Source organism: Crocodylus siamensis, chromosome 1 (assembly GCF_052110815.1).
Source record: "Crocodylus siamensis isolate JL-2025a chromosome 1, ASM5211081v1, whole genome shotgun sequence".
In the NCBI taxonomy this organism is placed as follows: Eukaryota; Metazoa; Chordata; order Crocodylia; family Crocodylidae; genus Crocodylus; species Crocodylus siamensis.
Window position 1 is genome coordinate 90,006,189 of NC_143395.1, and position 22,907 is coordinate 90,029,095.

The window sequence follows — 22,907 nt, forward strand, 5'->3', positions numbered from 1 at the left end:
GAGGGGGCAGAGCAGCAGCCCCAGTGAGGGGCTAGAGCCCAAGTTCAACCCGGTGTGTGACAGAAAGCTGGAGGCCGCATAGAGTAGGGTCTGTAGGTGCCTGAAGGACTATGCATAGGCACTGGCAAAGCATTGAGGATTGGGCCACAAGGGGAGTTTTGTTTGTCGGGGGGCGGGGTTGTATTTTACTATCCCACAGATCCATAGGAATTAGTTTTTGGATTGTACCAGTGGTCCATCTAGTCCAGAATCCTGCCTTCAACAATATTCAAGATCAGATGCTTCAATCGCCATAATGAACAATTATGGGATCCATTGAGGAAGTTGCTACCTACTCTGTTACTCAATGGTAAGTTTAGGCCCTGAAGCATGACAGTTAACCTCCCATATAGCTTTTTTTTTTCCAGTGGCTACCTAGTAGAGTTTATTCCTGGACCTGTATATAATGAAGAGAAGCTCTGAGTACATTTTGGAAGGAACCTATATACTACATTGTTGGAAATAATCAAATCACATAAAGCTGTAATGACTTTCTGAAAGATAAGATTCCCTAGGTGCTTCTCAAAAATTTATGAAGGAAGAATCTTTTTTAGCTAATAAAAATTATACAAGAATCAAGGGTACTCTGTGTGATCATTTACTTTGCAAACTAGCAAGTGATATTTTTGTCAGAAACAATGTTACATTCACTACTTTATAGTCTACTAAACAAATTTCATTTGCAGTTAAAATATAATGAGAAGCCAGTACTTTTCCTGCATAGCTACTCTGAAAAGAATTCCTGAGCTGCTTTATCTTTTACTGCCACAGCTGCCTCAGTTCGGTAACAAGATTTGGCTGGCACTACTCTGCTTTGATTGTTTGCTGTTGAAAACAACTGTCAATAAAAGTTCCTTCATTTCTTCCAAACATAATAATCACTCTCAGTCTGCTCTTTTAGTCTGACAATATTTGACCCAGGCTCTTGTAGTTACTCCAGATGCCAATGGCCTGAGGCCATACTATGTTGTGCTGTAATCCTTGTGTAGATCTCACAAGCTGAACAAGTTTGGGGCAAATTAGTTCTTGGGTGCTGAAGGAAACCAAGTGATGCTCTTCTCTGTGAAGCAATACTAAACCAATTTCACACAACTAGGTTGGAATAGTCTCTCTTAAGTGAGTTGTTAGACTGAAGTCATGAACACCTGGGCATACCTGCACTAATACTGCATTTAGGCTCCATCCTGAGGGTTGCCCTAAGCCAGTCTGGTCTGTACCTCCCTGCTTATATTTTAGTGTACCAAAGCTGTTCACGTTATACTTCCAGTTGCTCAAGCAAAGCCTTCCTATGAATCAATCTATGGATTACTTGTCTTCTTCCTGTGCTTGGTTTTAAGTATGGGTAGTAGAAACAGGCCTTTTGATATGCCATTCTGGGTTATAGGTCAGAGTCCACCAAGTACAAGCTATAGCACGCCCCCTCCCCTCCCCCCCGCAAAGACAACCGATCATTATATTCCTTATAAACAACCTTTATATAGTTGAAGTCTGTTATCGTGCCCTCTCTTTGACTTCTTTTTTCTAAGCTAAAACTCAGTTATTTCAACCTTTCCTCATTGGTCATATTTTTCAAACATCTTTTCATTCTTGTTGCTCTCTTCTGGATTCTCTTTGGTTTGTTTGAATCTTTTTTTAAAGCATGGTGCCCAAAAACTGGATGTGGTGCTCCAGCTAAGACCAGACCTTTGCCAAGTGGAGCAGAATAATTAACTCTCATCTTACATGCAACAGCCCTGCTAATACATCCCTGAATAACATCCTTGATGCTGGTTTGCAACAGCATCCTATCCTGACTTGCATCCATAATGGAAATTCTTCAAATCCTGTCTTAGGCAGTTGTGTATAATGCATGTGTTATTTAGCCTTTTATACCACATTCAGTATTGTGGTATCAGATCAATTTAGGATAAGGCCATATCTTTTTATATTGACATAAGACTGATTTTCTTCCAGGTCATACATAGCAATGCTAAAGCTTTTGAGATTTGGGAATTGCATGTGATGGACACAATAGTTTATAACTAGATACATGAGTGGTATGCAGAGTTTCTTCCAACTACCTTTTAGACATCAAAAGTTACAAGAGGATCCTTTAGCTTCGAGAGGATTCAGATTTCTATGACAATTTTTTAACTTGCTTCAGCAGGAGATGGAACAACCTAATAACATGTAAAACTAATAACAGACATTTAAAAACTAAAAGCAATTTAGAAACCATTTACTCATACAGTTTTTCATGGTTGATGTAACACAAAATGTATGCCTTTAGCAGAAAAGGTTCCTAACTCCAGCCACCTTTCGTATAGATTCTAAATACATTTATTACAATTCTAAAAATAAAGTCCAAAGGCTGAGAAAATTATTTAAACATAATTTTCTAATAGAGCAAAACAAGTACAAACAATACCATTCTTGCACTACTGTAAAGAATAACGAATGTCATTTTAAATTTAGCCTGTCATATTTTCACTTTTAATTGCTGAACTGTTAGCCTATGAATAAGTTTCTCCTACATAATTTAAAGAAATTATTCCATCGTTTTAAACAAACAAGCAGAGAATCTTTTCTTTTTTCTTTTTTTAATCTAGACAGGTTTCTGTCCCCTCTATTCCTGCATAGAAATTAATGTTTTACAGCTCCATCTGTAAAATTAAATAATCCAGTAGACAGAAGGAAAAAAACAGCTTTGACTTCTTAAAAAGGCACGACTTAATGGAAACACATTTAAAAAAATTATTTCACAAAATGTGTGCCTTTGTATTAATTGTAGTAAGCATGCTGTATATTTCAGAACTTCATCTACAGGCTTTTAATCCTAGCCAAAATATAGCATCTAATCCAGGTTTTCTACTGTTGTTCCATTTCCTTTCCCCAAAATATAGCATCTAATCCAGGTTTTCTACTGTTGTTCCATTTCCTTTCCCCAAACTCAATATTTTTTACCATATAAAAATACTTCATGCAAGGAGTAGTACAGAAAGTGCAAAGGTTATCTTTAGCAGTAAGGGATAACTGCTTCCTTAGAATAAACCCAATTATAAACAGAAAGTTATTTACACCTCATGTTGAAACTAATGTTACTATTTGCTTGTAGTCCAGGGGTGGGCAATTACTTGGGACCAAGAGCCACATAGGGAGTTTTGAGGACCTGTCGCAGGCCAGCTGAGCACCCCCACCAACCTCCCCTCCCCTCCCCTCCAACTCACTAAAACTCCCTATGGGGCTTTGGGCAGGCAGTGAGCAGTGCTTGGGAGCAGGACAGGTGGACAAATCCAATCTGCTCCTTGCATGCCCTGCCTTGTGTGGGGATTGGAGAATGTGTGTATAGGAGTGTGGAGATGTGTATGTGGGGGCAGAGGCTGCCTGGGCGCTAGGTCCCAGGAGCCTGCCAGGGGTGAGGGGAGGGAGAGAGAGAGAGGGAAGTGGGAGGCACATGAGGAAGAGCTCATCCAGGCAGTACAGTCCATCACTGCCCCCCACGGTGCTCGGCATAGAGCCGAGTCCCACTAGAGGCAACCCACTCTGTGCTGCGCTCCTCCCACACCCACTGGCCTGGCCCCAGCCCCAGCCACTACACAGCTTCCAGCAGGGTTGTTCCTGGTGTGGCTGCAGTTGGCTGGATGCTGCTCTGTTCCCCTCACCTCCAGTGGGAACCACTGGCTGAAGCTTCCTCTCAATCCAGAGCAACACTGCAGATGCAGGAGCAGGAGAGGAGCTGCCACTGGAGGAGAGGGAGGCAGAACAGCACCCAGCTGGCTGCACTGGGAACAGCCCCACTGGAAGCTACATGCACTGGCTGGGGCATGAGCCATCAGGACTGTTCTGCTCCCCTTGCCTCCAGGGTGGCTCTTCTTCTGCTTCTGCCACTGCTGTGTCACTTCAGAGGGGTGCGGGTAGAGGGGACTTCAGCCAAGTGGCTCCCACTGCAGGCAAGGGGAGCAAAGCAACACTAGAAGCTGTGTGCACTGGTTGGGGCCCGGGCTGGCAGGTGGGAATGTGGCAAAGGCTGGACCATCCTGGTGGAAGCAGGTGCAGCTCAGCCCATTAAGAGCACCATAGGGGCAGGGGCAGCCGTGGGCTGGATACAGCCCACAGGCTGTATTTTGTCTACCCCTGTTCTAGTCCAATGGCACATACTTTCACTTCTAGATACAAAGCTATATAGTCTGATGTCCTCTATCATCATATCAAGCTAGTATGTCAGGAGACATGATATGTAAAACACAGCTTAATCCCAACAGAAACCAACAAAGGCTTGAGATTACACTGCTTAACATGTACTCATAGAGACAAAAATCATAGCTGCAATTTGTATAACAACTTAGGAGTTCCCCACCCTTCTACCAGCACACTGAATTAAGCCCATTTATCCTGGTCCAAAAAATTATCTGTTTTAACTCTGGTTGCTTTTCAGCAGTCTTGCCTTCAGGTTTTGGTCAATCACGTTTCTGAAACAATTCAGATTGCTGGTAGAAAAATAAGATGAATACATATCACAGTCTTAAATGGTTCTAGCATTCCAGCAAAAAGATGTGTTTTTACCAAAACTACATCACATCATATAAAGCAAGTGGAAAAAAATATGAATAGATGCCAAAGGACTCCAAAATGTTGAGTCCTACTAGCCAGATTCTTGTAAAACATATTTCCTCACATCAGAAACAAGAAAGCCTAACATAAACCCATTATTCTGTGATAAAAAGCAACTGCTGCTTCCCTCCCAAGTGCAACAAAAATCTCATTTGAATTGCAAGGACAATTTTTAATTTACTAGTATATAGCTCAAAGCTCTAGCAACAAGCATGAGTAATGTGTGGGTGTATGTTTTTTCCAATGCCCATTATAAAGTGAGGGCAGATGTGTAAAAAAAAAAACCCTGTGTTTGTTTAGGTTTCTTATCTGCACCACATGACTGGCATTCAAAAGTGTTTACAAATACTGAATTTTGGCACTTCATTTTAAACACTACAATAGTCTCGACGTGGAAAAATGCAGTGAAAAGCTTGCGGATTTCCGTTTATCATACAGAACATCATGCCATTCCTCCTGTTCCTTGCATGACCACCACGGACTATGATGAATATGAAGTTGCGGAATACAATTTTCCCATAAGAGCAGCAACATCTGGCTCTTTGGCAAATTCCAGGAACAGTTGCTTTGGTAGCTCTGAACTTTCCTAGATCTAGCATGTGGAAGTCAACTTATTAAAGGGCAACCTTTTTCTTTTGGTTGGTATTTTCCACATCTTCATCCTACACACTGAAGAACGTACAGATATTTATAATCTTGTGTGGTATAAACCTTCAAGCTACCTTGCAGTCACTCTCCCCAGGTTTCTTGCTGTGCAACTCATCAAAAAAGTGTTCAATCATACAATCGATTATCTGCAATTGCAAGACAGGGGCTATTTATGGATGGATTTTGGCCCCTCCTGTTTCCCCTGGAAGAGGGTAGGGTTGCTATTTTTGTTGCTGCTGATGATGTTTTGTTTCTAAGTAAAATGCCAGATAAATTCCCTTTTTGTTCACAGCAGGATTGTACCATTATCAAGCAAAAAAAACCAAGGAAAGGCTGCTGCTTATGACCATACTTAAAAATACACGTTGTATAAATGTTACTATAGTATTGTGACCCATGTACAGTATATTTTTCAGCTAGTGGGATCAAAAGTATAGTAGTATGTCAGAAAAACATACCAATTGTAATAGACCCCTGTGCTTGATTGATACAGGTATAATGTAACTGTTGCATCTGTGCACTCAGTTGTATGGCTGAGTGGCAATAAAGTGTGCCAAAAGCATTGCAACTTTAACCCAGTTTCATCCAGGATTAAATGAGCAGGCAGAGTTAACAGTCACAGCAAAACAGAAGCAACTCACCAAAGCAGCAACTCACTGTTGCCTTTTAAAGTAGATAAAAGTTGTGTCTGTCAATACAGATTTCAGTTTAAAAATATGTTAACATATAAAGGAATTTTAAAAGGTATTTTTTCAAAGTCTCACAAATACCAGAAAGGCATAAGAACTCTGCAGTGGTCTCCAAAGTGGGGTGCACGCAAGACGATCCATTGAGATGCAGGAAAAAAATATTAGAACTTCTAAAAAAATAAGAAAGAAATTAAGCTTTACTAATATTTAATATACGGATTGACACTGGTGCCCTCACTCAGTCCATATGTCAGACGGTCACATGTCACGTACGGTACGCGAGGTATCCCAAGGGAAGAGTGGGAGTTCCACAACGCGGCGGTACAGTAGTACAGTGGTCTCCAAACTTTGTACAGTGTAACACTAAGTAGTACATGTATATAATTTATAAATAAATAAATATACATATACTGGGGGTGCGTGCTCAAAAATTTTTTTTACTGATAAGGGTGCACGATCAGCAAAGTTTGGTGACCACTGCTTAATAGAAAGCAGAAATGAAGGAAAGAAATTGCCCTGCAAAAACAACGTGCAGTCGACTGGAGTGTGGTTGTTCAGCATTCTACCATATGGGATCATTTCAGTGGCTCAGAAGCAGTATGGCCAAATACCACTAACATAATGGCACCAAACTGTCCTTTCACTGTTGTACCGCAGTGCACCAGGTTACCTTTTCAGTTTCCCAGAACCACTGCCTCTGGGACACATGCCAGAAAATATCAGTTAGGCACCCAGACAGCAGGGTACATGAATGGTTTAGAACAGGGCTGTTCAACTGGTTGCCCATGGGATGCATCCAGCCCACTAGGGGTTATCGTCCCCCTCCCATTACTCCTGGTGGTACAGGGCTGAGGTCTCTGGGGCAGGGCAGCAGTGGGAAAGGACAGGGTGAGCCCACTGCTCATACAGCAGAGGGTTGCTTTGGCAGCTCAGTGGCAGCAGCAGAAACTCATATAGCAGGGGCAAGGGGGTGGGAAGAGTATCTCATACAGAGTTCGAATTATAGGTGAGGTGGAGAGGCTGAGCCCTCCCCTCCCCCCTACACAAGAGATGAGATTCCTCCTGTAAGATTTGAAAATCATAACCGCGGGGTTCCAATTTTGTTAGAGCATTGTGATGGGCAGCCCGATTTTTTTTGCAGCCCCCACTCCCCCACCAACACAGTTAAAGTGTAAAATCAAACCCTGGTCTTGTGTGGTGGCAGCCAGGGGAGGCTTGCACTGGCTGCATGGTGGAGGTCCTGGGGAGCCCACAGAGCATGCAGCCCCTGGCCACCCAGAGACTGGACAGCCCTGGTTTAGAAGATCATGTGTGTTGATGCACATAGACATTTTACAATATGCATGTGGATTGGACACACTGAACCATTTCTGCTTTAACCAGTTCTGCTGCACCAGCTCAGCTGGAAAAGTTCAGAGACAGCCCTTGAGTTGGAGACATTTCACTTTCAAAAGACTAAAGCCACCAGCAAGATATCCCAAAATATCATGCAACAGTTCACATTGAGGGAGGCTGCATCCTTGCACCTCAGCACCACTGCCCAATTAATGGTGCTGGTCCTAAGAACAGGTATTTAAAAAGCAGAAGATTGACTTAAGAATCATAAGAGTGACCGAAAAACAATAAACCTGGGGTTCTTTTAAGCTTGCCTACTGATTTTTGCATTTTGAGGTGCTCTGAGGTCCATTTTTGTAATCTGCAACCATGAAAGTAGTTTTGGGGTTGGGGCAGGAGTCTATGAGGGAGTGTTTTGTTTTTAAATGAACATTGAGAGTGGGTGCATTCTACATGAGATGGTAACTGCGCAGTAGCCTATTAACACTGTGCAATACTGTGCAATGCAAAACCCATGCTAATACACTACTGTGCAGTAGTATTAGGCTACATGAGTTACTGCACATTGATTTAGTACTTGGTTATCCAAGTACTAAACTTAATGTGCAGTAACTATGGTACACTAATGAATGAGTAGATGCATCCAGTATCTCCTAATCATATCAGGAGTTGAAGGCGATATCCTGAGGGATACCCAGCATGGGTTTGTTACAGGTAAGTCTTGCTTGACCATTCTCATTTCCTTTTATGACCAGGTGATGTATCACCTGGACAAGGGGGAAGAGATCGACGTTGTATATCCTGATTTTAAAAAAGCCTTCAATCTGGTATCCCATGATCACCACTTGACTAAACTGGCTAATTGCAGCCTCAACCACACCACGATCTGCTGGCCAGAGAACTGGCTCTGAGGTAGGACCCAGAGGGTGGTGGTTGATGGGAGCCAATCGTCTTGGGGCACTGTGACCAGTGGCGTCCCTCACGGCTCTGTCCTTGGGCTTATACTATTTAACATCTTCATCAGTGATGTTGACATTGCTGTCAGAAGCAGACTGGCCAAGTTTGCCAATCACACCAAACTCTGGGGTATAGCATCCACACCTGAGGACAAGAGTGTGATCCATGCAGATCTTGACAGACTCATGAAATGGGCGGATGAGAACCTGATGGTGTTCAACACTGACAAATGCAAGGTTCTCCACCTTGGGAGGAAAAACCTGCAGCATCCTTATAGGCTCGGCAGTGCTACCTAGTTAGGACCACAGATGAAAGAGACTTGGGGGTCATGATTGACCACAAGATGAACATGAGCCAATGTGATGCTGCAGCTAGTAAAGCGAGCAAAACGCTGGCTTGCATCCATAGATGCTACTCAAGCAAATCCCAGGATGTCATTCTCCTGCTGTACTCGAGCTTGGTGAGGCCGCAGCTGGAGTAGTGTGTCCAGTTTTGGGCTCCACAATTCAAAAAGGATGTGGAGAAGCTTGAGAGGGTGCAGAGGAGGGCCACGCACATGATCAGAGGTCAGGAAAATAGGCCTTATGATGAGAGGCTGAGAGCCATGGGACTCTTTAGCCTGGAAAAACGCAGGTTCAGAGTGAGCTGATGGCCACCTATAAGTTTACTGGGGTGTTCATCAGGATCTGGGGGAATGTCTGTTCACCAGAGTGCCCCAAGGGATGACAAGATTGAACAGTCACAAAATCCGCCGCGACTGATTCAGGCTGGACATAAGAAAGAACTTAACTGTCTGAGCCCCCAAGGTTTGGAATAGACTGTTGCTGGAGGAGGTTCAAGCACCCACTTTGAACGCCTTCAAGACGCATTTGGATGCTTATCTTGCTATGATCCTATGATCCCTGCTCACTTCCTGCCCCTGGGGCATGGGGCTGGACTCTATCCTCCAGGGTCCCTTCCAGCCAAAATGTCTATTGAAATCTATATGATTCCAGGCATGGGGGCTTTAAAGATGAACATCAAGTATCATCACAATGCTAACTAGAAAAATCACAAGAACCAACACTAAAATAACACTAGATAGTGATACTGCAAAGCGACACTGCCAACCTCCCAACACAGCCACTAAACTGTGGTAAAATGTGCTATTGTTAATGTCCTCTGTCCCGTCTATTGTGGGAATAAGGTAAAAGGAAATTAGCCAGCTTCTCCAGCCTCTTCCCTAATCCTTCAAGGAAAAATCCTGTGGTTTCCACTCTACCCTCAGAGCTGCCTACGAAACCAGGCAAAGTAAAAGAAAGACTGGATCAGACAAGAGACTGCAAAAAATGACACAACTTAGATGCAACCAGAGCACTTCCGAAGAAGCATTTTTTTTCTAGCCAGACAAAAATAAAGAGATGGGTTTTCTGAAGAAGGAAAAGCCATTCTCAGGCAAAGATAACCCTTTATGTGACTTTATTCTTCCCCTTGAAACTTCAAGGGCTAGTGCTCTGCTTTGTTTATCCAACTTTTTTTTTTAACAGGTGAAAACGCTGGTGTCTGGCAGAATGAGGGGGAAGGGTCATAGCCACAGAGAAGTAGGGCCAGAAGGGACCTCCAGAGGTCATCTAGTCCAACCCCCCTGGCCCCCATCTCAGGCAGGATCAGCCCTATCCAAACATTCCCATACAAACTGTAATCAAAACTCTACCTAAAACTAATGTCAACCCTAACATAACATAGACCTAACACCGTAACCTGCCACAGGTAAAGCAGGAGAACCATGGCAGCTTGCATCCTGCTTCTACAAAATGTTGTCAATATACGCTCAAGAGGTCCTGGGTAGAAGAACACCCCCAGCTACAGAGGAAGACAACCCTTCACCCCTCCACCCCCCCATCCTTACCAATCTGACCATGGGGTCAAATTCCTTCCTGACCCCAAAATAAGGCACTTGGTCTGATCCTGAGCGGAAGGGCAAGAACCCCTAGTCAGCAACCTCCGAGCTTTGGTCCCAGCAGGAGCATTGGCACCCTGCAGTCTAAGTCCCCAGCTCTGACTGTAGCAAACTCCCAACAGAGGCTTAAAAACACCCTGACACATAGCAGAAAAAGGGAGGCAGGGAGGCAGACAGGCTTGTAGGACCTAGGGGTGTTCAGGACCTTCCCACCTGACCCCCTGCGGATTAGCCATTCAGTGCAACCTCCCCCCCACAAGCCCATTTCTAACCACCCCCCACTTCCAAGCTCCCCCTAAAGGGCAGGAGAAGAAGTTGGTTGTTGCTACAACACAGAAAAGCAGCTGAGCCTTGGCAGTGACCACCTTTGGGGCCATGACTTTGCCTCCACACGCAGAGCGCCCCCTACACCACCACGGCAGGGTGGGGTTGCAGTAGGTATCTCTCATACAGGCTGCCATTAGCCGGGTCCACGCAGCCCAGCATCATGTGACCCCAGAGCCAGCCAGGACCAGAGATCCAGAACCAGCTGGCTCCAAGGAGCCAAAAGCAAGTGCTGCGGGTCCAGGCCGAGCCCTAGAGCCAGCCAGGGTCCCCAGAGCCCGCTGGGCCCACCCAGGCGGCACCAGGCAGTGCCACCAGTCACCGCAACCCCAGAGCCAGGTGGGACCAGGGAGCCAGATCCACTAGAAGGGCCCTGTGGCTAGAGTGGCCATCATAGAGGACAGTCGGGTTTTCTGCTACTATGTCCTCTAGCGATGAACCCCCCTCTATTTTTTTTTTTAAATAGAGTTCATAATAGCGTCTGGTTTCGTATGAAGAGAACACCCGGGCTGTCCTCTATGATGGCCACCCTACCTGTGTCGGGCAGCGGAGAGAGGTGTATGACCCTTGGGTGTGTGGCCAGGGCACCCCGCCTGCACCCCGTGCAGGGGGCAGGGGCGGGCAGAGCGGGGCTGCCCAGGCGCTGCCCGGGGCCCCGGCTCCTACCTTGGCGCGGCCGCCAGCAGCGGGCGTCCGGGAGCAGCAGCGGCGCCGCCCGCTGCGCACGTAGGTCACCTGCCTCCTGCTGCCGCTGCCGCGAGCGGCGCCCAGGGCCGGCGGGGCTGGGCCGGGGGCCGGCGGCTGCGCCTCAGGGCGCCCCGAGGGCCGCAGGGCGAGCTGCAGGCCGAGACACAGCGCGGCCGAGAGCAGGCAGAGGCGGGTGACGGCGGCGCCTTTCCGCAGCGGCTTCTCCGTGGCCATGTCGGGCGGCCGGAGGGAGCCGGCGGCTCCGCCCCCGCACGCCGCGCCCAGGCCGCAGCCTCTCCGGGCACAAGGAGGAGCGGGAAGGCGGGGGGCTCCCCCGAGCACCCCGGGAGGCAGGAGCCGACTGCCCCCCCACCCCGGCTTCAGCAGGACTGGCCCCAACTCCACCCCGCGGATCCGGGATCTGCCCTGCAAGGCGCCAAGGGGCTTCCAGCTGTCCCCGGCGCCTTCGGGCCACCCTCCGGAGTGGCATGTCCAGGCCGTTGCAGTGCAGATACCGCCGGGAGGTGCGCGTGTGTGCGGGGCTGCAGCCCTGTCCTTCGCCACCTGCTGCGGCTTTGCTTGCACCCTCCCCGCACCTTTCTGTTTAGACGCGCCTCTCGCGGTCCTGGGACCGCCTGCTAAGCCCCCTGGCCCTTGCAGTGCTCGCAGTGTCTCTGCCCAGGAAGGGGGCTCTGGCTGGGAGGACCCCCGGGGACTGTGGGGCCATTTTCCAGTCCTGGGTTTGTTCACATCTCTGGGCAGTGTCTACAGCTCCTCAGACTCATTCATGGGCCAGTGGGCACTGTCTGGTTTGCTCAGCTCAGTGCCTCCGTGCACTCATTTTAAACTTTTGACCTTCACTCCTGTCTCTGTTTTCTTCTTCAGTTGTCCCCAGTGTGCATGTTATGGTGGGCATTGGCCTACATTCCTAATGCACACCAAATACACCTGTCTGATATCTCTCTACTGAACCAACCGCAGGGTTGGGGTAGGCATAGGCAAGCTTCCCAGTGCATCACATGGCTTTGGAATCGCGAGGCCTTCCAAAGCATGTCTGTCCCAGCGGTTCTTAACCTGGATGGCTCGAGGTCCCTTCGAGTGCTCCCCACCAGGGTGCTACGCAGTGTTAGTGCTGTTCGGTGCACAACCGTGATTCACAAGATCAATAGAGAGTTCAAGTAGGAAAACGATAGTGTTAGATACTGACTTGTTTTGGGCTTTCTCGGTTCTTTACAACAGAAAAAATATTTTACTATTTTTCCACGGTCAAAAAACAAGTGAAAACTAAGAGCTGGCATTTTCCCAGGGGTGCCTCAAGTCTAATGAGGGGTGCCTCCAGTCTAAAATGGCTGAAAACTGTTGGCCTATCCACATAGGATCTAGGATTTTGAAAAGGGGGTGCAGGTGATGTGGTGTATCATGACATATAACACAACACATTTTTCTCCAGTTAATAAGAAACTAGAAGCTTCACTAATAAGTAGGGGCCTAGAGCTATAGTATTCAATTGAAGATTGAAGCAAAAAAACTGTTTATTGGAATGCTCATTAATTTGCTCTATCATGTATTATATATAAAAACACAACAAACTAGGCAAAAATAATCCAAAGATGTTGTTTCACGAGTCCTGGAGTTATTCTAGTTAAACGTGGGGGCATCTACAGGAAATGTTTACTACAAAGCTGCCTAATTAGCTCCACAGTAAAGTCTCAGCATCTACATGTGCACTGTAGCCCCATTAGGCTGCAGGAAACTAATTATTTCAGCAGTAGGTTAGTACTTGTAAACACAAGTTGTATCCTGTGCCAGCATTATTTAGTGCTCATGGAGACACTGACAGGGCTGGCTGGGGCAAAAAGGTACTTCAGTGGGGGTGCTGCCTGCTGGTTAGCCCCACACCAGAGCACCCTTGTACCTTAGCCAGCCCCTTCTGCAACACATTAAGCCAGGACAGAGCAGCCCTGGGCTGGCAGGCTGACCCTCCAGGCCTCCTGCCAGTCAGGGCTGCTCCAACCTAGCTCAACGCGCTGCAGTCCTGGACGCGCATGTAAATGTAGCACCCAGAAGTAATAAACTTCAGCATGATATGTGCCAGTTTATTGCACTGCATTAATTTCATATGTAGATGCTCCCTTCATGTCTCATTTTCTGAGTCAGAAGATAAAATCAAGCCTTCTTGCACATCTTAATAGTGCCTCCAATGCGTCATTGAAAGTTATTTCCATACTTAAGCTAAAGTTCACCTGAGTTAATATTTCTACATCTATGTTGCTGTTTTCAGCTCGAGTTAAAAAATAATCTGCAGGTCTGTGAAATGGGAGCTAAGTGACTAGGAGCAGTGAACAGACACCAGCATTGCAGAAGTAGGTACAGCTGGAGTAGTGGAACTATTCAAGACCCATTAAAGGAAAGAGGATGGTTGACACCTGTGGAATGAAGAGTTTAGAAGGAACCAAGCAAATTTAATAGATTTCATAGATTTTTAGGGTTGGAAGGGACCTCAGTAGACCATAGAGTCTAACCCCCTACCCTGGGCAGGAAAGAGTGCTGGGATCAGATGACCCCAGCCAGGTGCTTGTCCAGTCTTTTCTTAAAGACCTCCAAGGTAGGGGAGTGAACCACTTCCTTTGGATGCCCATTCCAGATTCTGGTCCCCCTTACCGTTAAAAAAGTTCTTCCTAATGTCTAATCTAAATCTGCTCTCTGTCAGTTTGTGGCCATTGTTTCTAGTTACCCAAGGGACACTCTGATAAACAGAGCATCTCCTATTCCTTGCTGCCTCCCCCTTTCCCCCGGGATGAATTTATAGACGGCCACAAGATCACCTCTCAGGCTTCTCTTGTGGAGGCTGAGGACGGCCAGGTCCCTCAATCTCTCTCAGGCCCTTAGCCATATGAGTGACCCTCCTCTGGATCCTCTCAAGGTTATCCACAGCCCTCGTGACATGCAGCACCCAAAACTGGATGCAGTACTCCAGCTGCACCCTCACCAATGCAGCATAGAGGGGAAGTATTATGTCTTTTGATCTGCTTGTGATGCAGCTGCTAATGCATGACAGAGAGCAGTTAACTTTACCTATCACTTTGTCACTTTAATGACTCGTGTTCATCTTGGAGTCAGCTATGACTCTGAGATCCCTTTCTGCTGCTGTGCTGCTTAGAAAGTCATCCCCCAGCCTGCAATGTGTTGTTTATTCTTTCTCCCTAAGTGCAGCACTTTACACTTCTCTTTGTTAAACTGCATCCTATTATTTTCTGCCCACTTTTCCAACTTGCCGAAATCTGCCTGAATCCATTCCCTAGTGTGTTTACTTTGCCCCATAATTTGGTGTTGTCTGCAAATTTGGACAAAGTACTCTCCACACCCCCTCATTCAAGTCACTGATGAAGATATTGAACAGCCCTCGTTCAAGGACCAAACCTTGAGGGACTCCACTGCCCACATCTCTCCAGGTCGATACTGACCCATCCAACACCACTCTCTGGGTGCGGGAAGCCAATTTGCCACCCACCTGACTGTGTAATCATGTATGACACAGCCACTTAGTTTATTTATAGGAATGGAATGAGACACTGTATCGAAGGCCCTTTTGAAATCCAAGTAAATTACATCTACCTGGATTCCTTCGTCTAAGCATTTGGTGATCTGATCATAAAAAGAAACAAAGTTAGGCAGGCAGGGCCTACCTGCTATGAATCTGTGCTGGTTGCACTTCAGCATTATTTTTCCTGCTGGGCTCCCACAAATGTGGTCCTTAATTTTTTCAAAAGTTTTCCTGAGGATAGAGGTGAGATTAACTGGCCTCAAATTATAATGATCTATGAAGTCAATGGACCCTCCCACTGCCGCTGGAACAGAAATGTTGCTGCCACTGCTAGGCAACTGACTTTAACCATTGGATGGACCGGACCAGGAATTAAAGGGGGATGGATGCAAGTGTACCAGTGTACCTCCCCTGAATCTGCCTCTGCCCATTTATCTATCCCAGCCATGCTATTAGTCCAATAAGAGATATCACCCACAGCAAGCCTTGCCTCTTATATAATTCCTGGACCATCACAGCTACAACGTTACTCCAGCACTACCAGGATCTGAGCAAAATTCCCTGTTGTTCACACACCCACCATCTGGACTGCTGCAGTATGTTTTTGTGATCTTTTTCTGAAGGGGACCAGCACCCCAACACCCTGGAGGGTCTCCCTGAAGAAGCAGAGTTAGCAGTTTGCAATGCCTGGCTCTGTTCTGCCTCCTATGCTCCTACCAGGGGCACAGCACCCAAAATGTGCTTTGCTCAAGATGCAATAATTTTGTGTTCCTTGTGTGGTATGTATCAGAGTGCTGAATGCCCCTACGCTCCGGACTGTATGTATCACAATGTGTATGAACAGCTTGAAAGTTTCTCCTTCCCTCCGTGTATGTCATCATTAAGTCTTTTCATCAACAGCCAACAGTTGTACTTAGTTTTTTCCCTTTAATGTCACATTTGAAATAAAAGCAAAATCCCAGAAAGAAGACTATGATTATTTTGTTGGAGTCTTGTACAAAATCAGGATTGTCTTGAGGTAGAAGGAAAGTTTTAATAAATATTGTGTCATAATTGATTTTTAAGACAGAGGAATGGAAATCAAAGGGGGGTGATCTTGTATCAGTCACTTCAGCTGTGTCTGGCAACCAGCCATAGGTGTTAACTATTGAAATGAAAGAACGCTACCCAGGGATGCTGAAGTATGCTCATTATAACCAGACTTATCTGAACAATACACTTACTGGTCAAATAACAAAACCCCTTTTGAAGCAAAGGCAAAACCAATCTAGAAGAAAAAGAATAGAATCATGTCAAAGAAGGGCAAAGAAAACATGAAAAATATGTACATTTTTATCAAGTCTGTGTCAGAGAGTAAATTCAGTGGAAAAAAATGTCTAGATGTGTCAGTTAAATCACTCTGCTTCCATCTGCTTCTTTTTCCCAGCATTATGTATAAGAGATACCCCATGCTCTGGGGCACTAGAAGCATGTGATGCCTTTAAGTGGCCTTGAGAGAAATTGCAGAGGGGAGCCAGCCAGATCCTCCAGCCAACAGGAGCAGCTGCAGAAGCTATCAAGACCTGGACCCCCTGACATCCAGAAACTATTGTAGGCTGGACTCTATTTGCCCCGTGCTGAATGGCTGTTTGCTCCAATCCTCCTCCACTATTCCTTCACCTCAGTTCCTACCTTCTTACCCATTCACTGACATTGCTTCACTTTTCTTTCCATTAACAAACCTGCATTTGTGCAGGGCCAAGCATCAGGGGCAGAGTGAAGAGGATGCATTTTTTATTGGTCTTTATGCACTACTGTACTCAACATAATGAATAACAGTTATATGCAATCATCTGTTGCGCCTCACGCCAGATGGAGCTCACACATCGTCCACACTAGGTTTTTGTATACACCTGTGCCTGGGCTATGGATTCCTTATAAAAGGGGATTTTCAACCCGGGAACACCAGATCATTGTTGAAAAGGCCAGGCTGCTGACTTTCCTATGTTGCTTCATGGAAAATGGTCCTAGCTAGATGTAAAGAACATCCTGGGGTCTTCCTGGTGTGATAAAAGTTGAAAACCACTGTGGAGAAAACATATATGCTTTCAGTTCAGAGAGCCTTAGTCTTCCCTACTCATGAAACAAAGACATCAATATTTTAACTGGTACAAAGGGGAAAGGAGGGACTGAGCATTGTTCTGGCTTCTCAATCTAATGCTGCTGAAAGAGAATACTCATAGGAGAGGCCTTTTCTGTTTTCAAGCAAGCAAGGAGTTCACTGCTTGCACAATGAACACTGTGTACAGGTGAACAAGGGAAATGAGGCAGGGCTGGGAACTGAAGCCCCCCCAGGAACTTAAAGGGAATATAGAATATGGTAATTATAGCTCTTTGGTGAGCATTGGGGATGCTTTTGAACACTGGAATTCTGCATTGTAAAGTAGAAACTTCCTAGCTTAGGTTATGATAAACTATTTTGTTTTCTTCTTGCTCATATGACTGTTCCAGAGCTGCCAACAGTTCTGGCCTATGCAGCAGTGGGAGGTAGTTTTTTTGAAACAGAACTGCTTTGCTCCCTGCTATTTTGCACTCCCTACTGCCTTTTCTTCAGAAGCAGCAGCAGCAACAACTGCTTCCAGCTTTGGCCTCGTTGGTCGTCTCTCATCTCTTCGCAGCAAAAGGCAGAGCTAGAGCTGGTTGCTTCCAAAAGGCTGTTTGAAGAGCACTGCTGTGGGAAGGGGAGCCTGCAGGAGGCAGAAAGATCATTTCTTGTTATAAGCAGGAGAGGGTTAAAATAGTTGGATGAATGAAAATCAGGGGGAAGAAAAGGAAGGGCAGTCTGGTTTATTGCAGGGAAAAATTTTAAATGGGTAGAACTATGGCTTCTAAAGTGTCAAGAATAAAACTTTCAGGAAGAGCATTTGCTGGTTTGCTCTGCCAGTTTACAATGGCCAACCTTTTCCTCTTTTTTTAAGAGATCCATATAGTAAATCACTAGCTACCTGTATCTGATGAAACTCTTGAAAATAATGATCACATTCACAAAGACAGAGATACTTGCAGACAGCTGTGCTCCTTTGACTTGTTTTGGAAATATAAATAAAGCACCTGCATGGAAGACTTAGGTTAAAAATATGCATTAGACTGAGAGTACAAAGTATAAGTGACAAGGCTTATGATGTTGTGGACTCATTGTCTTATCATGAGCTTTGCAATATTTAATATATTTTAAAATCCCATTCCTATGGCAACAATCAGGTACTCAAATGTGAGAATCTATAGTTTCATTTAAATAAAAAGTTTGTAGCCCTCATGGTTGTGGGGAAAAATACTAAAAACATGAGTGCTAAGTTTCAAGAATCAGAAGGCATGCAAACCTCCCAAATCTATGGGGGAGGGGAGGTTGCGGGGTAATCTTGTGATGTCTAAACCTCAGGAACTGGAAGTTTTCCTAGGACTTTAAAAAAACAGACTCCAGAAAAAGTAGGGAGGCTTGACTGAGTGAATAATATTTATAGCAATGTCAGTTCTGACCTTATCAGTGCACATTTATTTGTTAGCTTATTATCAGTGTACAAGTTAAATAGGAAGCTAAAGTACTTGAATCCAGCAATTATTTTTGTCATTATTTGGCAATAAATATTAAACACTGACCTTGTACTACAATAATGATACATATCAGGTCATTTCCTTCCTTTGAGTTTTAGTTAACGTCAGTCTTAAATTATATTAAGTCTGAGGCAAGAAAGATAAATGTCAGAAGCTACCTTGCTATATTTAATATTTTTTTCTAATATCTAAATAAAATTATTACATTTCTCACACATTAAAAAATATTTGTTCCTACTTCTATTGGATATAGACATCTCTGCATCTTTAAAGATAAAACCCTGGAAGTATAGAGAGATTGAAAGAGAGTTACAGAATAAGGACAGAAATACCAAGCAGGAGCAAGGAGAATTCCCACCCAGACTAATGTGGAATCCAGTGAGAATTCATAAACAGCCCTAAAGCACACTCCTCCTCTGTGTCTCCTCTTCACTTTAACAAGGAAATTGTTGTATTAATTGCCTCCTCAAGGAGTCAATTGTAAGAAAACCTGAATGTGAACAGCAATGATTAAAAAGAAACGAGAGCCTAAAACATTCCAAGGCAATTTGCCAAAAGTGGAAGAAGGACTGAAGCGTGATGTACCCTCATTATTCTGGTAATGGAGACCATTGCCAGAAGGTAAGGAAAAAAGAGTTAGGACTTTTCTAACCCCTGCTCAGGCTAGGGAGAATAAGGCCTTCCTTCTCTGTTGCACCCAGAACAAGATAGATGTAACTGAGAATCTGGGACCATATCACTAACTGTAAGCTGAATGTTGCTTTTGAATATGTGTATGAAGCTTCCATTGACAATAATAAGTCCTGTGCTCATGTAAATAAATGCTAGAGTTTGGTCCTCATATTTAAGTTTCCTAGAAGATTCTTTTAAATAATTTAAAACCCTGCAAATCTTCCTTCAATAAAAACTGCATGTGAACTACCCCTGGTTATAACAAGCAAAGTTCTAAATCCACTCATCCTCTAATTGTGAAAAAAATTAGTATTAAGAGGAGTTAACACTTCCAGTGTTTCCATGTTACTTATAAAATGAATACAGTACTGTGCTGGATAACGGAATCTCTCATCCAGCTAGTTAGCTTTTCTATTATGAACATGCCAAGCTTTAACAACTACAACCAGTTCCTGATAACACCTCTTCACAATTAGTTCACAGCCCTCCTCCATTCCTCCAAGCAAGCTGTTTGCATGTCATGGTGTCTTTTCTCTGATACCATATTTTCTGGCATACCACATACACATTTTCCAAAAATCAGCCCCCCAAAATAGTGGTGCATGTCTTGAATTTTTCTACCCAGAATAGAATCACCCCACTTTGCTTCCTGCTATAAAACCCACTGTCCAGCAGCAGCCATGGCATTTCTATTTAGGCAGCTGAGGGAATCAATTAACATAATGGTTCATTGTTCTTTGTTCCATGGGTGTTAAGAATTGTTTCTCTTTTTTAGTGGTGCTAAAGTTTCACTAATCAAGCTAAACTTTCTTTTGGCAATTTTACTGTCTGTTAGCTGCTCCTGGTCTCTTTTCTCCTATTTCACAGTTTTGCAGACATTTTAGCTCTTTTTAAAATCATGGATCCACCCCTGAAGATCAGTCTTCAGCACCAGCTAGGGTTTCAGCTTGTCATTAAACAGGAAATGCAAGGTGAATGAGCTCTGTCCCTGATCTATATAGCCATAACTCTGGAAAAGTCTTTTTTTCTTCATCTTGCCTTCCAAAAAATGGCATGTGTGTCTTATTTGGGGGCTTGTGGTATAGAAGAAAATACAGTAGTCTAGTCAACCTGTGTCTGCTTCTTCTTAGACCTGAGGAAGGGCACTTTGTGCTCAAAACTTGTCCAACAGCCCTCCCAAGTATACAGCTTGCCCAATAAAAGATGTTTTAAAAAATGCACGTCTCATCCTAATTCAAAGAATAGTCTGGACGAGCTAATCTGCATAAAGAAGAGGTAACCAAGATTTGGCCTGCAGGCCAGTCACAGCCCATGGGATGCTAGGAAGCAGCCACCATAGGAACAAGGCCAGTAGAGGGGAGGGGAAGGAAAGGGAAGGGAGGTGGACAAGGCCATTGAGCCATCGCAGCGGAGGGAAGGACCAGGCCCCCTGCAACTCAGGGCCCTAGGTATGTGCCTAGTTTGCCTATGTGGGTATCTTTTGTTTGCCACTGGGATACTTTCAAACAAGGAGAAAGGCAGAGGGCTCTCTCAGAGATATAGCATCCATGGGTAGGTGAAACCAACTAGACCAGGGATTGGCAGTGTTTTTGGTCTGAGTGCCAAAAACACCCATAACCTTGACTTGTAAGATTTTGGCATGCTGGAGCAGATGTCAGGGGAGCTGTGAGGAGCCTGATCCTTGTTGTATTAGCACAGCTTGGGTTCCTTCCCTGCTGTCTGCCCTGAGGTGTGTGTGCCAAGCAAAATGCCTTCGAGTGCCATGATCTGGCACTCATGCTGGGGTTGCCTGCCCCTGAACTAATCACTGACTCTGAGAAGATAAAAATTCACGCACAAGACCAACATAAAAACAGGCAAAGCTTTGGGCTGTGTGCCTTTAGGGAGACTGCCCAAGTAAAAGCAGAGCAAAGGTGAATCCTTACCTATGAGCTTCCCACCACAGTTACTTTCTTAAGGACATAAAGGCCTTTTCTGTTGTTCTATCTAGTACTCTGTCAACATAGCTGAGTCCCCACCCTGAATTGCAGCCCTTGGCCTTGTATCAGATCAAAAATGGGTTGGCCTATAGCAAGTTAAAATGTTTGCTCACATTTCTCTGCAGCAGCACAGTCACAAAAACATGACTGAATCCTGTTGTAGGGTTTGACTTTGTACAACAAAATGTTGTTCTGACCAAGTGATTACATGACTCTGATACATAAATATACCCTGTTCTACTCTATTTACCAAGCCCACCAGCCTTAGAATGAGTCATTTTGCAGAAGTAGATGGTATAACACAACAAATGAAGCTTTTTTCTTTTTTTTTACCTCCTCCCACATCCTAGGGAAATGCCATGAAAACTGGAACAATGTTAGTACATATGCATGAAAACAGAGTGGTACTGTGTCAAAACTTTCCCAAATTTAGAGCTAAAAAGGCTACTACAGTTACAAAATTCCAGTTTCGAAATGGTTAGATAAAGTGAAGCATACTGTGCCTCAAGCCAAGCAGGCCAGCTGTACCTGTCATTTTAACTTGAGTTGTGAGGAAATATAAGAACTTTGAGGTCAACAGGCATTTTATCTAATCATAATGTCATTTTGCTATAGCCCTAAGGCAGGTGGTAGAAAACATTTATAGCTCTACAGTGACTTGGTGATGATTGCCTTAGCTTTGGGCCTAGTCTTATTCCTATTCCTTAGGATTCCAGCTGGAATTCATGTGGCAAAATCTCATATAATTTAAATAGCCTCTCCTCCCTCCCCCCTGCCATTGATATCCAAAGAGTTGAATGAATGCAAGTGAAATGAGAATATGGTCCCTGAAGTAATAGATTGTATCTATCTATGTGTTATAAGTCTGAGTGGTGAGGTCCTTCAAGTCATTCTATTGGCACCTAGTACCTCATTATAAACATGGTTTTTCCCTTCAGGTAAAGGAGAAAGGCAGCGGAAAACTGCAATGTTTCTATATTTCTTTTGCAGGAACACAAAGGACCAGAACCAGCTGATACCTGAACCCAGGAGACAGGAAATCTGCAATTAATTCTTCCTGGTCTGCCACAAGTAATAACCGCACTGAAGAAACTAAAGGACACTAGATTCCCAAGACTGTGCAGCTGTATACATATTAAAATATGCTGAGAGAAAGGAAAAGCATATATTAAAGTATACATGCATTTCTGTGATGTGGGCTAGAGAAACTCCTGCAGCAGATGAGGTGCCTTACTATAGGCACATAGGCTAGAGACAGACATTCAAAAAACCTGAGTCTGAATTGATTCAATCTTTGCAGGTTAGTCTAACCTGGCTAGGCTAAATCAGATTTGTAACCGGACAGATATCCCAGAAATGCAGGCACATGCCTGCAGTGACTCAGGCTAGAAGCTGGGGGGGAGCGGCACTGATCAGCCCTCCCTTCCCTTCCACAGCAGGACACTTTGAGTGGCCCAGCAAGTAATTGATAACAGTGTTTATCACCCAATTAAGAAACACCAGAAGGACATTACCAGCAACTTGTTGATTCTACCTGTTGAATCTGCCAGTTGATTCAGCACCTTGTGGCCTGCTAGCTAATACACAGACACCTCCACAGCAAGGCAGAGGGGAGGGGGGAATTCTTGCTTAGCATGGAGTGGTGCGGGTGAGGGGAGGAGTTGCAGCCAGGGAGCAGCAGCAAGAGGCCAGCCCTGCTGTGGAGCAGAGAGCCCTGCCCAGTCTAGAGAGCATGCTGGGAAGCTGTGGGTGTCTGGTTTATCTTAAACCAGCAAGGGGTCTGGGACAGACATTGCATAAACCAGTTTGAGGCAAAGCAGTTAAGTCTAATATTACATTCAACCAGGTTTATCTCAGACCGGTTTATGTGCACTGAACATCTGTTCTGTTACAGGTTTAAACCAGTTTCTGAT

The 22,907-nt window shown here is 44.8% G+C and overlaps 1 protein-coding gene across 6 annotated transcripts in view; it reads right to left on the bottom strand.

Annotated features, from left to right (window-relative positions):
• The window catches only part of METTL24 (methyltransferase like 24), a 222,140-nt gene that overhangs the window by 165,833 nt on the left and 33,400 nt on the right, over positions 1-22,907 (bottom strand). For 2 of the 6 annotated variants that reach the window (XM_090037833.1, XM_090037844.1), the window contains exon 1: positions 11,188-11,746. The exons of 1 other annotated variant lie outside the window; for it this stretch is intronic. In XM_090037833.1, coding sequence (XP_089893959.1) covers positions 11,188-11,442 — 255 coding nt within the window. In that variant the 5' untranslated portion in view covers positions 11,443-11,746. Of the gene's footprint in view, positions 1-11,187; positions 11,748-22,907 lie in introns of those variants that run through there. 3 more of the 6 variants (XM_090037822.1, XM_090037813.1, XM_090037803.1) reach the window with 3 other exon arrangements.